An 18,335-nucleotide genomic window follows, 5' to 3' on the forward strand; every position below is an offset into this window, starting at 1 on the left:
GCGTGGAAAGTCCGTTTCCCACACGTGTAAATGCACCTGACAAATATATGAAAAGACAAGGAGATACTCGTTAATAACGCGGCACGCGGTTGACCGTGAAAGCTCATCCGCCATATTCAGGTGATCGAAATTCAAAACTGTAACAGCAGATTGGGTTCGGCAGAGAGAGAGAGAGAGAGTCTGAGGGGTAGAGGGAAGAGAAATGGGGCTATCGTGCTTCGCTTGCTTTGACGGGGGAAGCAAGCAACAGAGAAGAGAAGAAGAAAGACTGGCCTCCGCAGAAGCTCGTGCTAAAGCGGCCGAAGCTGCCCAGAAACGGTAATCTCAACTGATCCTATTGAATAGATACTGTTTGGTATTATTCACTGGATCGTGGACTCCATTCTTTTTCTCTTGTTTCAATGAATGAGTTTTATAAAATTTGGCTGGCCCTTTTTTTATTTGGAGTCCAGTATTTAGGATTTTCTATGCAATTTTAATTTATATGCTTTAATTGATTTTTCTATTTGCAACTAAGGGGCTATTAATTCTAATTCAGAGTTTTCCTGTGACGTAATGCTTATAGTGCTATAATTGCTACCGTTCCCTGTTTTCATATTCTGAACTTAACTCTATGTCAGGTGGTTTTGATATAATGGGTGGTTGTGTTTTAGGATCGTGAATTTTCTTAAGGATTCGAGGACCGAGGGTTTTTTTTTTTTTTTTGCAAAAATAAAAAAGAAGTGCTGTTGGCATAAATTACGGACTACCCTAGGCTATTTTTGCTTTCAATAGCTTGTTGGCACATGAGAGTAGGAGTTTTTGGCTAGGATGTTATGATGATCGAGGCAGCTGAAAAACAGTGATGATAATGTCACTGAGAAATGAAACCTTAAGTATTTTAAATGATCGTGGAAGGGTTTCTTTTCTTGTTTATAACATTTAGATTATTAACTTACTTGCAGGCAAGAGCAATTCGAAAAGTCTGCAGCAGGGAGAGCTGCCTGCGCACAGCTACAGGGGATGGCAAAGCAATCTGCAAACTCTAACAAAGGCGAACCAGTTCTAAAGGTTTCAAGCCTGAAACGCCTTTTGTTTTCTTGGTTGGTTGTATTAAATGGCAGTAGTACAATAGCAATTAAAGGGGCATTTGAGAATGTGATTATGATTGTTTTTCAAAGTGTTTTTTTGCTTAGAAATGTATTAAAATAATGTTTTTTTAAAAAAAAAATTCATTTTTGACATCAACAAATTAAAACAATTTGAAAACACAAACAAAATAAAATGTTTGAATTTTCAGAAACCTCTTTCTGAGCTGCACTCCCAAGAGCTAAATTTCAAAAACCCTTAAGAGGGCCATTTAGGAATCTAATGTTACCTCTTAAAATGCCACTGTCTTCTAATTCATTGCCAAAATGCACTTGCACTTTGATATAGAATCTTGATATGGGCTCTGAACCCATTTGATATCATTTTGTCAAGAGAACAAAAATAACATGAAAGCCTGACCCTCTTCTTGGTTGGTGATATTGATCCAGTGGCAGATGAGTTGAAGTTGAAACCTGCCCTTAATGCAGCTGCAGTTCTTATTGTAAGTAAGTCAGATCTAACTTGCTAGGATTGAAGGGAGATTTTGTGAATAAATTCTTATAAGTTTGGACTCTTACTTGTGTAGACGGAATTTTGTTTTCGTGGCATGCATCATTCATTTATACAAATATCAGTTATGGTCAGTTTATGAAGACAAGTCTCAGAATAGATGGTGTAGTATAGACTTGTTAAAGGCCTTAGGTTTTAGCATTTCTGATTTTGATGTTTGCTTGCGTCTAAGAAATCCTTAATCCATAACTGCACACTGGAACCTGCAGTTTTATGAAATCTTCTCGGGATGTATATGTTACCAATTATTTCTATTGATTACATTTTTGCTTTCTGACAATGTTATAGTTATGGATATTGATTCTTAGTTTCGTTATTTGTTCCCCTTGCTTTTAATCACGGGTGATGAGTTAGTTGAGTTAAGTCAAGTTTACTCTAGTTTTTTTTCTCAAAATTTTTTAAATGAAATTGATTTCTTTAATGATTCCATCATTTGACATTATACTATTAACCCTTGAGCTTTGTAATTTTTTCATTTTTTTGTTGGATTATCTCGAGTGTAAGTTAATCAAGTTAATCCGAATTAACTCATATTTTTTTTTAGAATTTTTTTTTATTTAACTTGGATTTTTTTTCCATGTGTTTTTTTTTTTCAAATCTAGTTTTCTTTTTAATCTTATATCGTGACTGCAAGTTAGTCGAGATAACTTATGTTTACTCTAATTTTTTTTTTTTTTGAAGTTTTTTTTTTAAAAAATTTTCTTTTGATATTAAGTTTCTAGACCTTGTGCTTTTTGAATTTTATTTTTTAAGAAGTTATATAAATCTCATATTTCAAGACATGTGTTAATGAATTAATCCAAGTTGGTTTATTATCAGCAAATTTTTTTTTTTTTTAACCTATAAAAAATATAACCCACCACTGTCTGGTATTTACTAGTTTGCGCGGTTAGTTTGTCATTGATTGTTTACATAGCATGACACAACCAACCTGTACGTTCTTGGAAGTAACTATCCTTCCGGATGCTTTCTTGGACCTTATGGCCGACATGCTGCGAAATGAATTAACATGGCTCTCAGTTTTGAACATTTGATCATTCTCATCTCTCAACACAAATCTCTCACCAGCTCCTAACTGGATGATCTCCATAGGCATTGGGGATCAGAAATACGCAACGGTACTGGGGTTCCTCCTGCCATCATCGATGATGGGCAATCGTTCTTCCTCTGAGAAATGACGAGTCTTTTACATGGTCCGAGTCTGTCTAAATAACTGATTTTAGCATTTTGTGAAGACTTGAACCTTGAAAACAATGTAGAAGCCATAAGCAAAACTTCCATCAACCGAGTACAGTTCTTAGTCCTACTCTTACCAACCCAAGGGCAATCTGCAAGTCTCTAATTCATGGCCAAAAAATGTGAAGGACCCTTGCCACCGTCGAAGGACAAACCACCTCTTTGGCACTGCTGTCCAATCACGATACAATCCCTCACTGTATAGAAAGATTCCATAAACCACAAACCACAGAAACAACAGCTCACCTACCTGACAGCCCCTAAATGATAAGGAGTGCTAATTCTCTTTAATCGAAACAGCTATCCCAGCTGTCATTACCACAATCTAGTGCTTCTGTTTTACTACGAATACGATAATGTCCTTGAATTTAGTTTTATTTAGGAGAAAACTTTTTAATTTTCTCTCGCGAATTGATCAGCGGTTTTCTTAATGGAAAAAAAATGCAAAGAAAGCGGAGCAACCAAATAACTATTTGTGCATCAGGTAAGAAGAAAACCTAAGGCGAGTTTTAAAATCTTCTGACTGATTTATCCCCAGTTAAAAATCGCTAAATTGCCCGCCATCCTTGTAGAAGCACCAAGGGTTGACTTGGCCCAATTTATTGTAAGAGGTTAATTTGATCAAATTCAGGGGCAATTTTTAGCCATTATCCTCATCCCTCTGGTCCACTTGGAGAAGTCATTGTTAAATATACTTCGCTATAAACATAGTCCCTCAACCTCAAGGATACAGCAGGATTCCTATACAATTTAATCAGATGGGTTGATAACTAAACTACGAGTGGAATGAGCACTAGGCGATAGTCGTGTGGCCATGGTGCCCTTGTCCAGATACATCTGCATAAAATAAATTTTTGAATCGCCATCACATAGAGCTCTGAATGGGAGCTGACAACTTGAGTTCATGTGCCGCTTGGAAAAATTCTGCCGCTTGTTTTAGAGAGCCTTCCATTTTTGAAATCAAACCAAGATTTAACCATGCTTCGTGATTTGTCGGGTCCAATCTCAACGCATGCATTAAAAAGCTTCTCGCAATGGGAAGTGACTGGGTACCCAGCTTCATCAATACTTCTGCAGTTGCAACAATACTTGGAACATAATCTGGTTCCACCGACAATGAAACCGAAAAAGAAACGAGGGCTTCTTTGTGCAGTGATTGAGATTCAAACAACATTCCTGCAAAATCATGAGAATTCATTTTTTTAAGCTACCATGCCTAAAGACATTGTTACTGTTGGCAGACGGGTACAGAAAGTTGTCCTTTCTCGGACCAAGTTACAGAGACAGTAAACAACCTGTCGAGTGCCAACTTCTAGGAGAGTGAAACTCCATCAACTTTGCTTTGTCCACACAAATTTTGGCATCACCCCATGAGCCAATTTTTGTGTAAATGTCTGCCAAATCTTGCCATGCTGCCAGTTCCAAGTTTCTTTCTGCAAGTACCTGCAAGGAGGATATCATTCAGCACATTTTCCTCCAGAGTTGAATACTTGGTTACCTAAGATTCTAGCGTCTTTGGAACTAGTGAAGTTGATGTCAAAATGACATGAGATAAATCTTCCAAGTTTTGATTTGTGGTACAAACTATGTTTATCCAAAACTTGGTATACTATGCTAAATTTGAGACATTTATGTTTCTTAAATTCCTCCAAGTTAATCTTTAACCTGATTAATGACTTCATACAAGAGAGATGACAGGGCATATAAGAAGACACCTCAGACTTCAAGATATGTGCTTGCTCAGGGTTCTTGGCTTGGATATCCCGTTGTGCTTGGATAAGAGACAGCAATATTCTATATGTTTCTATTGCTTGCTTGGGCTGTTCCTGAGCAATTTGTAGGACAGCCTTCAATCTAAGAAGTTCAAATTGCTCTATCCTCTCAGCCGCGTCCAAAGCAAAGTCCACAACTGTTTGAGCATCTCTGAACCGCTGCTCTGCAGAAACTACGAGGGCCAATAACTTCCAACCTTTCACCGTGTTTCCAGCCATCATTTCAGAACACACAATTGCATTGTCAAAAGCAGCACCCAGGTTCCTTTGCAGCATGTTTTCCAGCCCAAGGCTATACATCACTTCTGGATCCTCATTCCTATTTAATGCTGCATTGTTGAGAGAGTTCACAGACTCTTTATGTAAGAGAAATCTTTCAGAATCAGACAAGGAAACTCTTGCCGCATTCCCATAGCAAATACCAAGGCACTTGTGTGCCTGACCAATGAAATGTTGATTCTGATGATCAGCCAAATCAAGCACCTTACGAGCAAAATTGATACCTTCTTGAGCATGCATTGGGTCTTGGGAACACAACTTCGCTCCCAACAAAAAGGAAGGGATATGCGGTTTGTTCTTTGATTCTGAACAACCAGAAACTTTCTTTAACAGGTTCAAGGCTGCTTCGTTCTGACCTGCAGCACTGTAACAAAGTGCAAGAAGATACCATCTCTCAGCTCGGGTATAGACACCTGGAAGGGCCTGCTCCACATGCTCAGCTAACAACTCAAACTGCCCCACAATTGAGAGTGCATAAGTCAGATGGTCCATGATTTCTCCATCCCACTTTATTTCCCCACGAGCCACCTTACTCATGAGTAGTAACAACAAGAGGATTGCTTCCTCAATGCTACTCTGGGGGCTAGCTGGAAGGGGATGCCTTGCTTCAACAGCACTATAAAGTAACATAGAAGCTAATTCCTTTTGCACACCAGCCAAAATCTGTGGGTCCAAATTCCATGGCCTGACAAGAGCCCTACGGTAAGAAGCGATAGCTTCGTCAAGCAAGCCTGCCTTTGTCCACAGAGCAGGTAGCAACTCTAATGCTTTGTGAAACATCTCCTCCAGTTTGCAGTCTTCACCAATGCCTTCAGGCATGCCATTAGGTAGAGCTGATTCAACTATGTTCAAAATAATTCTGCATTCCTTTGCAGCCTCTAATGCACGGAACAAGCATAAGAAACATTTGAGATTTTGAATTGGAAATACAGAAAAGATCCATCAATATCAAGCCAGTGAAGTCCTATGTGGGGTCAAGACATGTTTTATGCCAAAAACCAAGTTTTATAAAGAAAAAGCATCCCATAATTCAAATTGCATAACCAGACATCTTTGGTCAAAAGAAGATGGAATAGGAATGAGCGGGGACAGAATGCATTTTCGAGAAAACTAAAGTCCATTAACATCGTTTGAATTTCGAATTCTACAAAAGCCCATCCAATTTCCCCATTCGAGATTCAGCAGTAACAAGCTAAAAAGATTAAGAAAGAAAATGAAAATAAAAATTATACCACTGTGATGCCCAAGTTCCTCGAGTGATTTTGCTTTAAGCAATATTGCTTCAACAAGTAGACTCACTGAATGCATAGACATCACACTTGGAGGCCCAATTTCACCTTTGGACCGTGGCTTTCTATAGTGAATTCTTTCAACGATAGCCTTGATCATTTTGGGGGTTAAAACCTTACTGTCAATACCCTGGAATACCTGAAGGGCTGCCTCAAGATTCCCTCTCTGATATTCAAGTCTCCCTAACAATGCCCTAGCTTCCTGTATCACATTCAAAGATGAAAATATTCAAAGAACAATTTCGTATTATTGGTCGAGGTTAGTGTTAAAAGTTATAATACACACACCTCATAATTCAGTGAGAGAGCCTCTTTGAGAGTAGATTCGGCTTCATCCACCTGAATAACCTCAAGTTTAGACTCCCAGTCTCCTGTTGTCCTCGACGAAAGCCCACTCGCCGAGAAATCCCTCGTTGCCAGAGACTCCGGTGACTGCTGTTGTTCATCAAATTTGAATTGCTCTCCTGAGCATGCACACAACATCTTGACCAGAATCCAACGGCGAAATTCGGAATTCTTTTGGTCAAGTAGAATAAAAAATGTCAGTCCTCAGCCAATTCTTCGCATGTAATGATAGCAATTCATAAAATATTAGCCTTTATTTCGAAAACGAAACACACTATTGAGGCTATAACAATGCCATTTATGGCAGGTAACAGCACGCCTCTCTCAAACAACAACGCATAGCCATAGGAAACGACGATGACCCATTTAATAACAGCGTCCCTAAAAACAATGCATCACAACAGAAACCCAAAAGGAAAAGGAAGGGGCAAAGAGGAAGCATTGAAAGAGACGAGCAAGAATGAGACGAGTGTATATAAAATAAAAATAAAAAGGGAATAAATAACAGCAAAATACACAGGCGGGATAAGAAAGGGGGCAGACATACAAGAGGGCAGAGATTTGAACTTACCAATCAACAGAATTAATCCAGCGACGTTTGTTTACTTGCAGCATTCATTTTCAAGCCCGTCAAAGCTACACCTGCATTGCTACTTTCTCTAGTAAAAGGAAGCGTTTTTTTTTTTTAGATAATGGAAGAAGAAATAACATGGGGAGTTGGATTTAGAGATCTGATAGTGATGATAATGAGAAGGCAAGGACTAGCTATTTGTTTTGTTTTTTTCTTTATTATTATTATGCAAAGGTTGAAGTAGCTGACACAGGGATTTGGCAGTGCAAGAATGGGCCATTAGATCTATTAAGTAAAATACTGAGTTCACTGTAGTCCGTGCACAGTCAATTATGTCTATAGCCACATAGAAATTATCCTTTTACTTTTTATTCTTTAATTTTTTAAGTTTTATTTGAAGTTAGGGTATTCTTTGCAAATGACTAATTTATCATTTTTGTTTTATCTGGGACAGCACCATTTTTTATTTTTTTAATAACAATGCAATTATTGAATTGTTCTTAAAAGGTAAAAAATCAGAACTTTTAATTCAGAGCCATATAGTAAGTGATTGATTTTCTTACAGTGTCTCTCTTCGAAGCATGGATTCGAATTCATCTAACGGGGTTTACATAGATCAAGCTACTGCGTTGAAGATTCTCAGCTGCATTTTGTATTACACTGTGAAACAGGGGAAAATGGCGGAAATCTTGATGTTCATAGTGATAAGTTTTCAAATACTTGATAAATGCAGTCGTCGATGACAGAAGAGAAAACACCAGATTGTAGTTCTTTCCATTCGTAGCAGAGCTCGTAACTGGATGGGATCAGCACATGCATTCATTGGAGAAACATGGTTCATAAAGAAAACTTTGTGCACTGTTGTTCTTTCTCAGGCTTTAAGCATCGTCGTCAAAATGGCCCTAAAAGTCACTTGCCTTTGTTTGAAAAATTAGGGAAATCTTATCTAAAATTATCTTGAATATCGGATCAAATTGAATTTAGTTTTTAAATTTTAAATTTTTATTTAAACAATATAAACTGTTTTAAAACAATCTGATAACATGAAGAAAAAAAATTATATTCAAAATGCAAGAAGTTTCGAACTCATTCCTGGAATATAGAATAGAAAACAAGAAAGGCCATGTTTTCCGAGGAAGAAGATATGCTTCGAGAGTGGGGAGGGAAATCTGGGACAGAGAAACAGGTAAAACCTGCCCTAATTCATTCAAGAACGGGGTTAATTCCCTCAGGATCTCACATCAACCCTCTTCATGTACTTTTCAAACCCAAATAACAATTTTTTTTCTAACCAATTAATTTCCAAAAATCAGGTTGATTTGAAAGAGGGGAGATACTTATTAACAGATGCATCAACTTCTGTCTTTGATATCATAGAAATGATAAATGTCTGACACATTAAAAGTTATGAAAAAACTCATATTATTAAGTAAATCGATAATATAAGTATTACCACTAATTTTTCATAGAATGGTGTAAGAATCATTTTTTTTTATTTGTAATTTGTTATACGAGCCCACAAAAAGTCTCTCTCCGCGAAGGAACATCATCACCTTATCTCCTTCATTGAACACTTTAGCAAGACAATGTCCATCAACAACTTCCTTGTATTTGTATTGATTTTCATGAACTTCTGCTTCACATACTCCATAGCAGCTTATGCACCCAAAGCTATATTATTAACAATGTTCTAAACTAACACAAGATTTAGAACATTGTAGATATGAATATCGAATGGTAATTTACCCGTAGCAATGCGTTTATCACTGTTGTATGCAAATTCTTCTTGTAGAAGGGCATTATCCCACCATTTCAACATATCACCATAAATGCTCCTTATCAAGTTTTCAAGTATCCGATTTAAAGATTTTATTTGCCCATATATTTGTGGATGTATTGTGCTAATAAATTGTAATAAAGAAACATATAATTTTCATAAGGTACATAAAAAATGACTAAAAAACTTACTATCCCTATCACCTGTCATAAGTGATGGTCTTCGATATCCTATATAAATGAACCACCTCTTAAAAAAAAAGCTGAGCAATAGCAAACACATTATTCATCTTTTTACAAGAAATAAAATACATCATTTATAAAAATATTTCAATTATAACAAATATAGAATCGATTCCCCTTTGTGAATGGGTTAATCCAAGTAAAAAATATATTGACAAATCCTCCGATATATTTTTAGGAATGGACAAATGCATGTATAGACTTACATTCTATGCTTGTCCCTTGGTAGCTTAACAAATATAACTTTGTTGCATAAATTGACCAATTTCCGATGTCAAATAAGGCCAATAATACCTATTAAGGATATCATCAATGTTCTTTTGTCACTCCAAGTGACTAGTTAAACATTCTCCATGCAAGTTCCAAATCATCTTATATTGTAATGAAAATCAAATAATACAAAATTGATTTCTTTTAATCAGAAATACATGATGAATGTGAAAGTAATGGACAGATTCTAACACTTCTTTTATACCTTAGTGAAATTTTCATCATATTTATACAACTTTTTTAAATAGTTGACTCTAATGATCTCTCCTATAAAGCAACCAATTAGGATGCTTTCTTACTCAAAATATCAACAACTCTATTTTGAACTCTAGCCTTATACACATTTCTTATTAGGAATCACTGTAGGTAAGTGACTTGTTTTGCATACATGTCATTACTTATTCTCCTTTAATTATGTAAAAATTTCAGCACCTCATGATAAGAATACAACACAAACCCTCTACAACTTAGATAATGCTACACTTCTTAAGAGTTTAAAAAATAGCACATTATTCTTTGTTGTATGTAGATCACTTTAATATAACATCACTCAACTTTTTACTAAAAAATACAGCAAAACTCCTTTTTAAAACAGAAATCCACCAATTATAACACCAAAAGCATCATATCCTACCTCAAACAATTTGTCAAAATTTAAAAGTGCCAAAACTATAGCAATGCTTTATATATATATATATATATATATATATATATATATATATATATATATATATATATATATATATATAATCAAAGCAAAGCTTTTTTCTGCTTATTTTCTCTAATAAATTTCTATTTTTCCTTACATTTAGTAATGAGTGCCACAATATTATTGAGATTTCATATGATTCTTTGACAAGGAGTACTTAACCCATAAAAACTATGGATCTCATTAACTGTTATAGGGGCTTACCAATCTCTAATGCCTGAAACTGCTCCTCGTCAATATATATACCATATACATTAACAATAAAATCTACAAATAATAGCTTATCTATAATAAAACTATAATTTTTCAGATTCATATATAATTTATCTTCTACCAACATCTCAAACATCTTTCTCAAGTGTTCCACATAATTAATTTTAAATTTATTATAAATTAAAATATCATCAAAAGATTTATTTATAAAAAATAAAAACTTGATTCGTCACCTTCCTCGTGAAAATGTTCGGCGTAAATAGATGCTGCTGCGTTCTCATAGAGTTTTGACACGGACATGCAGGACGCAGGTCCAGCTGAAGATCAAGATAATTGGAGCGATTGACATCTGTTGCTATTTGTAAATTGTACCGGATAACTGACCCATTAGTATTTTGCACTTACAGAGCGGATGAACACGTACTTTTTTTAACCCTAGTCTATCATTCTTTCTTAGTGACTCTCTCGCTCTCTCTGTTTTTTTTTTTTATAGTTAATACATTCTTCGGTGGCCTTATATACTGAATTCTGAGTTCAAAAGCGTGTACATGACTCGAGGAAAAGTGGAAAACAATGAAAATTTATGTGCATCTGGGGAACTGAGATGGCAAAGCAGATACAAGACCTTTGTTTGATCACTCATAATTGATTCATTTACTCACTGCTTTTTCTTGTTTTTTTCATTTACTCACTGAGATGGCAAGAAGATAACTGATAGTCTTTTGCTCTGTTTTGGTGACTTCTTGAAACACAGGAAAAGAAAGGTATCACGGGGAAAGGGAAAGGGAAAGGGAAAAGTTGATGCTAAATGGAATGAGCTTGCACACTGATCTTTGTTTTTGCAAACATGATTGAATATAACAGGTTGATGCATCCGAGCATCCAACTCAAATAGAAATCAGAACATACAGATAGAAGTATCATCTACCATCTAGGTTTCTTATAAGTTATAAACTATCTGATATTTTAAAAAAAATGAGTGAGCATTCTACTCCAAGAATAAAATAAAATAAAATGAAATGAAGATATGTTCATAGGCGTGACACTAACCAGATCAACCAGGCTTTCATTCATTCTGAAGGGGTCTACAATAACACTTTCTGGCACTTGATAGTGCCTGGAAAATCCAGAAAAGTGCGGTCTAAATATTGCATCTTCTCGGCATCTGTCAGCTTTGAGAACCCAAAACCATTTATCCAGGTGTCGAGCACACTAGGAACAGCAGGCAGCATTAACCTCTCCACTCCCAAATTCATGAGTTGCGTTTCGAGCTCATCCATCAATATCTTACACATTCCAAGCCTACGGAACAGAAACCTGGTACCAACAAGAGGAATCTCTGCCACCTTATCTCCGAAAACCCTCACATTAGCCACAGCTATTAGCTCATCGTTTCTTTCAAGAAGCACTGTGTAGAATCCCCTAAAGTTCAAGCGATTTAGGTTACATTCTCTGCTAAAAATAACATCTTCGGCAATGTCTCTTCCTGTGTAAGTTTCAGTGGCTGGTTCAAAGCATTCATGAATCACCTCAACAGCAAGATCAAGTTTGCTGTGCTTTCCTGTCGGGGCCTCAACATCACAGCTATCAGACTCCATAAACTTCCACAATGTCCAAGTGAGATTATCTGGACCTACTACAACTGATTTTCCCAACAGCGTTTGAAGGCCTATAAATATATCTTCGCACTTGTTGCTGCAAAACCAACTATCCTTGGGATCTTTCCTTTTCAACTTAACTACTTTGTTTCTTAAGCATCCAATGTGATATTTACGCTCACATTGATCGCAACTGAGAAGACGAGAATCTTTAGGTTCCTGAACATTGTACTTGAATTTGTTTTCACCACAGATACCACAACAGCAAGGTGGGCAGAACCATTCCCCTTCTGGAATATCCTCCAAACCAACGCAATTCTTGTGGAATGTAGATGGGCAATGATCGCATACAATTAAATCGCCTCCATCATGACAAACAGAACAAATGTAGTCAGTCTCACCTTGATGTTGATTTTGTCTCCCTTTCCACTTAGCCTCTCTCGTGACCCTTTGCATCTTAATCCGGGGTTTCTTCTTTCTTTGGCAATCTAACAAGCTCCTGCCATCTTCCAATATTATATTGGCAGCTGGTCTGTGATTGGTGCTTCCAGCATGAGATTCAAAGCCAGTGAGAGTAAAAATCTTCTGGCAGCAGTTGCATTCAATCCCCTCACGAGTTATCCTCCCTCTTGTCAATTCACCGGGGCCCTTGCTTGCACGATAACTCACTTTTTCCCCCAGCGACACCAAATTGTTGTCAATCATCCAAGATAAGGCACAACGAGGTTTGCATTTTGAGGACCTTGGAGTCACTTCCTGCATTGCTGTTCTGCTTGATTGTCGTTTCTGACCATCCCTTGGTTTCTCTAGAGTTTCAATTACCTCTCCTCTCCTTCGCTTTAGAGGACTGGCATTTTGTTCTTGATTACTTTTCTGATAATCTCTAAGCTTCTTTAGAGTTCCAATTGTCTTTTCTCTCCTTGGCCTCGGAAGACTGGCATTTTGATCCTGCTGGTGCCTCAGCTCAGAATCACCTAATAACCCAACATCATCATTTCTTCCCTGAGAATCAGCTCTAGATGGAAACTGCGAGAACTCATCCATTCTCTTACTCTTTCTAGGATAGTCGATGCCAGAGGACTTCTTAACATCGTTGATCAAGTCTTGGGAAATTAGAGAAGAGTTCTCAGTTGTAGGATCCCTCATATCCAGACAAAGCAGGCGGAGAGAAAAGTAAGTCTTGCTACCATCTGGTGAAGTATACCGAAATTTGTATGCGCTGCAATATTTCTTGCACTCAATTTTCCAGCCAACATATGCAAGGTGCTTCCTAACATCTATCAAAAGGGGTTCCGGAGGCCGTTGATTGCCATGAGAAGCATATCTTGTGATGGCACCAGGACAGAACTCAGCTGCAGGTAACAGGTCAGGACCAGCAGGAACCCACCTAAAGCCTTTCTGCGCTGACTTTCTCCCTCTCTTTCCAAGCCTTTTCCCATTAGCACCCCATAATCCTTCACCATTAGAATCACCGATCGACATATAGTCCCCAGTAGCCGGATTCTTACTAGTAATAACAACCTGAGAACCATCTTTGAAAACCCCATCAGAATCCACAACGTCCATTCTCTTACAATCAGTCACCATATCAACCCTATTGCATGAGTCCTTATCAGAGTTTGCCAAAACCACATCATCGGAATCAACTGCATTCATTACCATCCCACCACCCTCATGATCAATCAATGGATTTTCCCTAGGAATTGAATCAACAATCATACGAGTCCCGTAAAGAACCGATTGATCTTTCTCACACCCCTCGAATAACCCAATTAATGGCCATGTTCCCTTAAGCTTCCAAACCCCAGTAAACACATCCCATTCTTGACCAATCCTTAAAGACTCAATCTTTATCTTTCTCTCTCCCCCAGATTCTAGCAAAAGAACAACCCTCTCATTAGAACCATCTTCATGATCAAAGATCACACCTTCCAACCAAGATCTCTTATCATAAACATCCACACACAGCCCATAAGACAAATCAAAGACCCCAAAACTGACCATTGGCGGCAATGGCCTTAACCGGGTAGAAGAAACAGTATTAGTGGGTGTCAAGGTAACAACTTCCACTAGTTTTTCAGCACCATCTTCCAGTTGAAGCAAATTTTCGTATTGGACGTGATAAGATTGCTTGCTTGAATCAATAACTGTGGCTCTCATCCATGAACCATGAAAACCACTTTCTTTAGTTCTAATCTCAACCTTTTGGTTTACCCTAAACTGCATTGTGACTCTAAATTCCATAAACACCGCCATGGTTTGTGGGTGAGAGAATTTACATAGCGGGTGCAAAGAACGGAGAGAGTATTTAAAGCCCCTTTGCTTTCCTGATTTATCACTGATTCTTGTTGATTTAGTTTTCGACTTGGAGCCGTTTCCTGGTCGAATACAGAACTTCTCTTTTTCCGTATTCCTGTTGGAAACCGATGCAGCTCCCCTTTTGGTGCTAAAGACAGGTAATGGTTCGCTTTCCCGCATTCTTACGAGGCCCACTCTTTTAAATCCTGACACTTTGGGCTCTTCTTATTGGACTTGGTATGCTCTTTTCATGTTCGACCTGACCTGAATACTTGACTTTTAGCCCATTTATGAACTCAATCTCAAAATAAAATTTTTCATTTTTTCATGCTAGGTTGTTCAAAAACATTAAATATTTATTAAAAAAAAAATTCTTAATAATTTCACATATAATGAAATCTACTTATAAATTTCTTTTGGAAGTCAGAGTTGAGTCAAGGCTTGGATATCATTCCAAGATAATCAATTCTTCTTTTGTTAGTGATTAATGCACATCCCAATTACATTCTTGGGAATTATCTACTTCCATAAAAAGAAAATCATCCAAAGGGTGCTCGGTTAAGGAATAATATTAAAAAAAAACAAAAATTTACATTCAAATAATAAATCAACCGTCCTTATCAATATATATTATACACACACCTCTGGGTTGTACAAACTAAATATTAAGATAAATGTTATATTAAGATGGATCCTGATATTTAGTTTTTATATTTACATCAATTTATCTTATCAATATTAATAAGATGGTCCTGACATCAGCTGCGAATAATTTCTGGAGTTTTACAGCATATTGAGTCACGGTTTCAGGGCAGCACTTGCTTTCAGGTATAATGCCTTTGTCTACAAGTTTCAGTATTCAGGTTTCTTGCTAATCTAGAATGATCGAATATCACAGAAACAACAATCCTCAGTTGAATTGGTTTGATGCGGCTAAAACTTTACCTTATATATTTTTAAACAAAAAAACATTTTAAATCGTAATCATAAACAATCATAAACAGGCTTTAAGCTTAATTGGTTTGATGTGGCTATTTGTATAGGTTGGTGTGAAGGAGAGAAGCTGTTGCAATGATCACCCAAGATCCACACCATCAATTCACAAGCTTTCTCATCAATACAACCCATTTATCTCTTCATGTAAAAGCCAGAAAAAGCAAGTCTCCACTCTTCTCTAACCTCTGCTTCCAAGGGAAAATGGGTAGCCATTTTGAGTGACTAAAGAAGGCCCAGTTAAGGGGTGTCATGGGTTTGGACTCATTGTTGAATGAGCTCAAGTAAATAGCTGAGATATTGAGTGGAGAAGGATTGAGAAGTGTGGTGACGGGATCGTGTGGGTATTGACAGTTTTCGACGGTTAGGGGCTGGATTCTGGTGGCGGTCTATTGCTGTTGATCAGGGCTGCTTGAATGGCGGTGGCTATTGTGGTGTGGTTTGATGGAGCTGTTTGTGTTAAGATAATGGTGGCTAGTATTTTTAATTCTATAAAATCAAAATTAAACTTGAATATTTTTTTAGCTAAAAGAACTGTTTGGGTTCTGGAAAAATTGATTAGTTTTATAGATGATTTTAGACTCGGAAAAACCATGTTTTAAATACATTTTTCAACAACAAAGACTTGGAAAACTAACCTTCAACAGGATCCTTCTCCCGTCATCCAAGCCAAACCTAACATAATTTTTTAAGGAAACGTAGTATTAATTGTGTTGCATATGCCTTTCCGGTATGGAGACAATTGACCTGAAAACGTTGAGATTCCATTTCGAGCAGCAGGAGGCTTATATTTCGGCAAGAAAAACTCCTTCCACCTCCAAATCTCGCTGCCACCACGCCTTTAAATCTCTAGAACAGAAGTGCCTTGTTCTTACCAACAAGAGAGCCCAATCCCTTAGCTTCGAAAGAGGATTCTTTGCAAATTTTCCTCATCAAACACCCTGTTACATATAAACTGCCGCTGTTGGGAGGCTTTTTTTAAAAAAAAATGCAACACCTTTCGATGTCTTTCAAGAGAAAGATAGTATAGTGGAAGGCCTGATAGGATAAATCCTACCACCAAAAGACAACAGCTTTCCTTTCAAAGAGTGAAGACGAACTCTGAGTTCTCGGATTAGCCCCACGGGGTAAACCGACGGTAAGAACCCTACTCGGAGAATCAGCCAGTCATTTGCTAAATTTGGAATCCACAACGACTCCAATAAACGAGAATGGCGCCATAACTTGAATAATTGCAACAGATGTCATTTGAGCAGTGAGTTTTTAAAATATGTTAGAATTTTTAGTAAAAGCTACAAAATCTTTCTTAATCTACCAAGAACCAATAAAATGTGGTTTCATATACTTTTATATCAAAGAATTTGGACTCGCCCTTTAAGTGCATGTTAAATAAACCTTAAAAGAGATGCATATCCAATTTAAATTATGGTTTAAGATTTAACTATTATTGATTTAGTTTACATCCTCAAGAGTTAACAAAATTAAAGAGGTTTAAGTCGAAAAGCATTTGTGTGGAGGAATGTTGAGATCATGGACAAATTACATTATTGAGAGTTAAAAGATCAAAGTGAAAAAAAAAAAAAACATTAAGGACCAATTTGTCAAAGGAATGAAAATGTTTCTATTCAGTTAAACGAACAATGAATAGAAATGCAGACACAGCTCATTGGCCATAATATGCGTGTGGACTGTGGAGGACGCGATCCTCAAAAAAAAAAAAAACTTACATGAAAGTTTTGGCATCTACATTTTATTTTTAGCTTAACAAATTCGAGATCTATGGAAAGCAGGACACGGGTGCTCGAGTAAGCTATAGATGCATTGATCTGCTTGTACAGATTTAATGGTAAGACAAATATATAAGTTTTTCTTTTTTAGAGGGATGCATTGCGCATGGCTAAACATTGTGGACATACCAAACCATGTTGACTTGCATGTGGCTAAGTGGCCAGTTGCCATTTTAGGAGACCAAAAAAATAGAAGACCGTGAAGACGGGGAAAAGTGTCGAGGAGTGCTCTCTTTAATAGCAGGTTTTTTCTTTTTCCTGGATTAAAAGATGTTTAAAAATGTAACAATAATTCATTTTTAAAATATTTTTTATATAAAAATAATATTTTTTAAAAAAATTATTTTTAATATTAATATATCAAAATAATTTAAAAACATAAAAAAATTATAAAACATTATTTAACCCGCTTTCTTGAATGTAGCATTATAATAAAATAAATTAGTGTACGAATGAGTCTTTTTATTGTGAATTTTGTCATGATTTATTGTTTTTGTATTATTTTCATCTTAGTTTGATTTTTTTTATTAATGTGGATATTCAAGTTAGTTTGCGTGCTCGATTAATCCCATAGAATCTAAAATTAACGACTATTGCCTTGTTTGTTTCCAGGAATTCATTTTCCTAGAAACCATTTTTCTCATTTTCCTATGTTTGGCAAGCATAAAGAAAATCAGTCAAAAGAAACTCAATTCCAGTCAATGAAAAAAATAAAGCTATACGGAAAGAAAGTGTTTTCTTTTCTTCATTTTAAGGAAAACACTTTTCTTTTCTTTATTAACAAAAAAATGTTTCCTCTTTTCTAAATACTGTCTTTTTTCCCCAACAAATAATTTACGCAGATCAATTGCAAGTATCTCTCATCTTCCAAAAGCTCTCATGCTCTGTTAAGTTCATTGCAATCAGAAGCTCTAATGCTGTGTAATCAAAACTCATGGGAAGACAACCTATTCAACCACAACAAACCCAAACCCTTGGGAAAAATCAACCACAGCAAACCCAAAAATTCAACCTAGAAACTTGAAAAAAAAAAGAAAAACAAAAAGACATGCCCTGCACTGTAGCATTGGTGATTCCAAACTCACCAGCATTTTAATCACCGAGACTTCCTTCAATATTTTGCAAGCCATCTCCATCTCCTAGCATCATCCATGGTCCACAACCCCCGGCATCATCATCATCTTTATCGTTGCCACCGTCTTTTTTATCATCGTTTTCACCGGGGCTGTCCTCACCAAAGTCACCTTTATCTCCTCGAGTTAACAAGACAAAATTAGAATCAAAGACTGACAAGTTGTTGAAGAGGACGAGGCCGGGA

At 36.7% G+C, this 18,335-nt stretch overlaps 3 protein-coding genes across 3 annotated transcripts; 1 reads left to right on the forward strand and 2 right to left on the reverse strand.

The window, feature by feature from the left end:
- The first annotated feature begins 64 nt into the window (after positions 1-64).
- On the forward strand, positions 65-1,918 carry LOC118035804 (uncharacterized). Its single transcript, XM_035041457.2, has 3 exons — positions 65-318; positions 945-1,050; positions 1,518-1,918. Exons 1-3 carry the CDS (start codon positions 203-205, stop codon positions 1,530-1,532), a joined length of 237 nt encoding a protein of 78 aa, XP_034897348.1. The 5' UTR covers positions 65-202; the 3' UTR covers positions 1,533-1,918.
- A 1,626-nt stretch (positions 1,919-3,544) lies between these two features.
- LOC118035805 (protein NPGR1) lies at positions 3,545-7,391 on the reverse strand. The gene is made up of 6 exons (XM_035041458.2): positions 7,131-7,391; positions 6,503-6,730; positions 6,158-6,416; positions 4,590-5,803; positions 4,170-4,317; positions 3,545-4,050 (listed from the first exon to the last, which is right to left on the reverse strand). Exons 2-6 carry the CDS (start codon positions 6,695-6,697, stop codon positions 3,740-3,742), a joined length of 2,127 nt encoding a protein of 708 aa, XP_034897349.1. The 5' UTR covers positions 6,698-6,730; positions 7,131-7,391; the 3' UTR covers positions 3,545-3,739.
- A 3,913-nt stretch (positions 7,392-11,304) lies between these two features.
- On the reverse strand, positions 11,305-14,390 carry LOC140955270 (uncharacterized). The gene has a single exon (XM_073407499.1). The coding sequence runs from the start codon at positions 14,193-14,195 to the stop codon at positions 11,427-11,429; it is 2,769 nt and encodes a 922-aa protein (XP_073263600.1). The 5' UTR covers positions 14,196-14,390; the 3' UTR covers positions 11,305-11,426.
- Between the last annotated feature and the right edge of the window lie 3,945 nt (positions 14,391-18,335).

This window comes from Populus alba, chromosome 2, assembly GCF_005239225.2.
Source record: "Populus alba chromosome 2, ASM523922v2, whole genome shotgun sequence".
Classification (NCBI taxonomy): Eukaryota; Viridiplantae; Streptophyta; class Magnoliopsida; order Malpighiales; family Salicaceae; genus Populus; species Populus alba.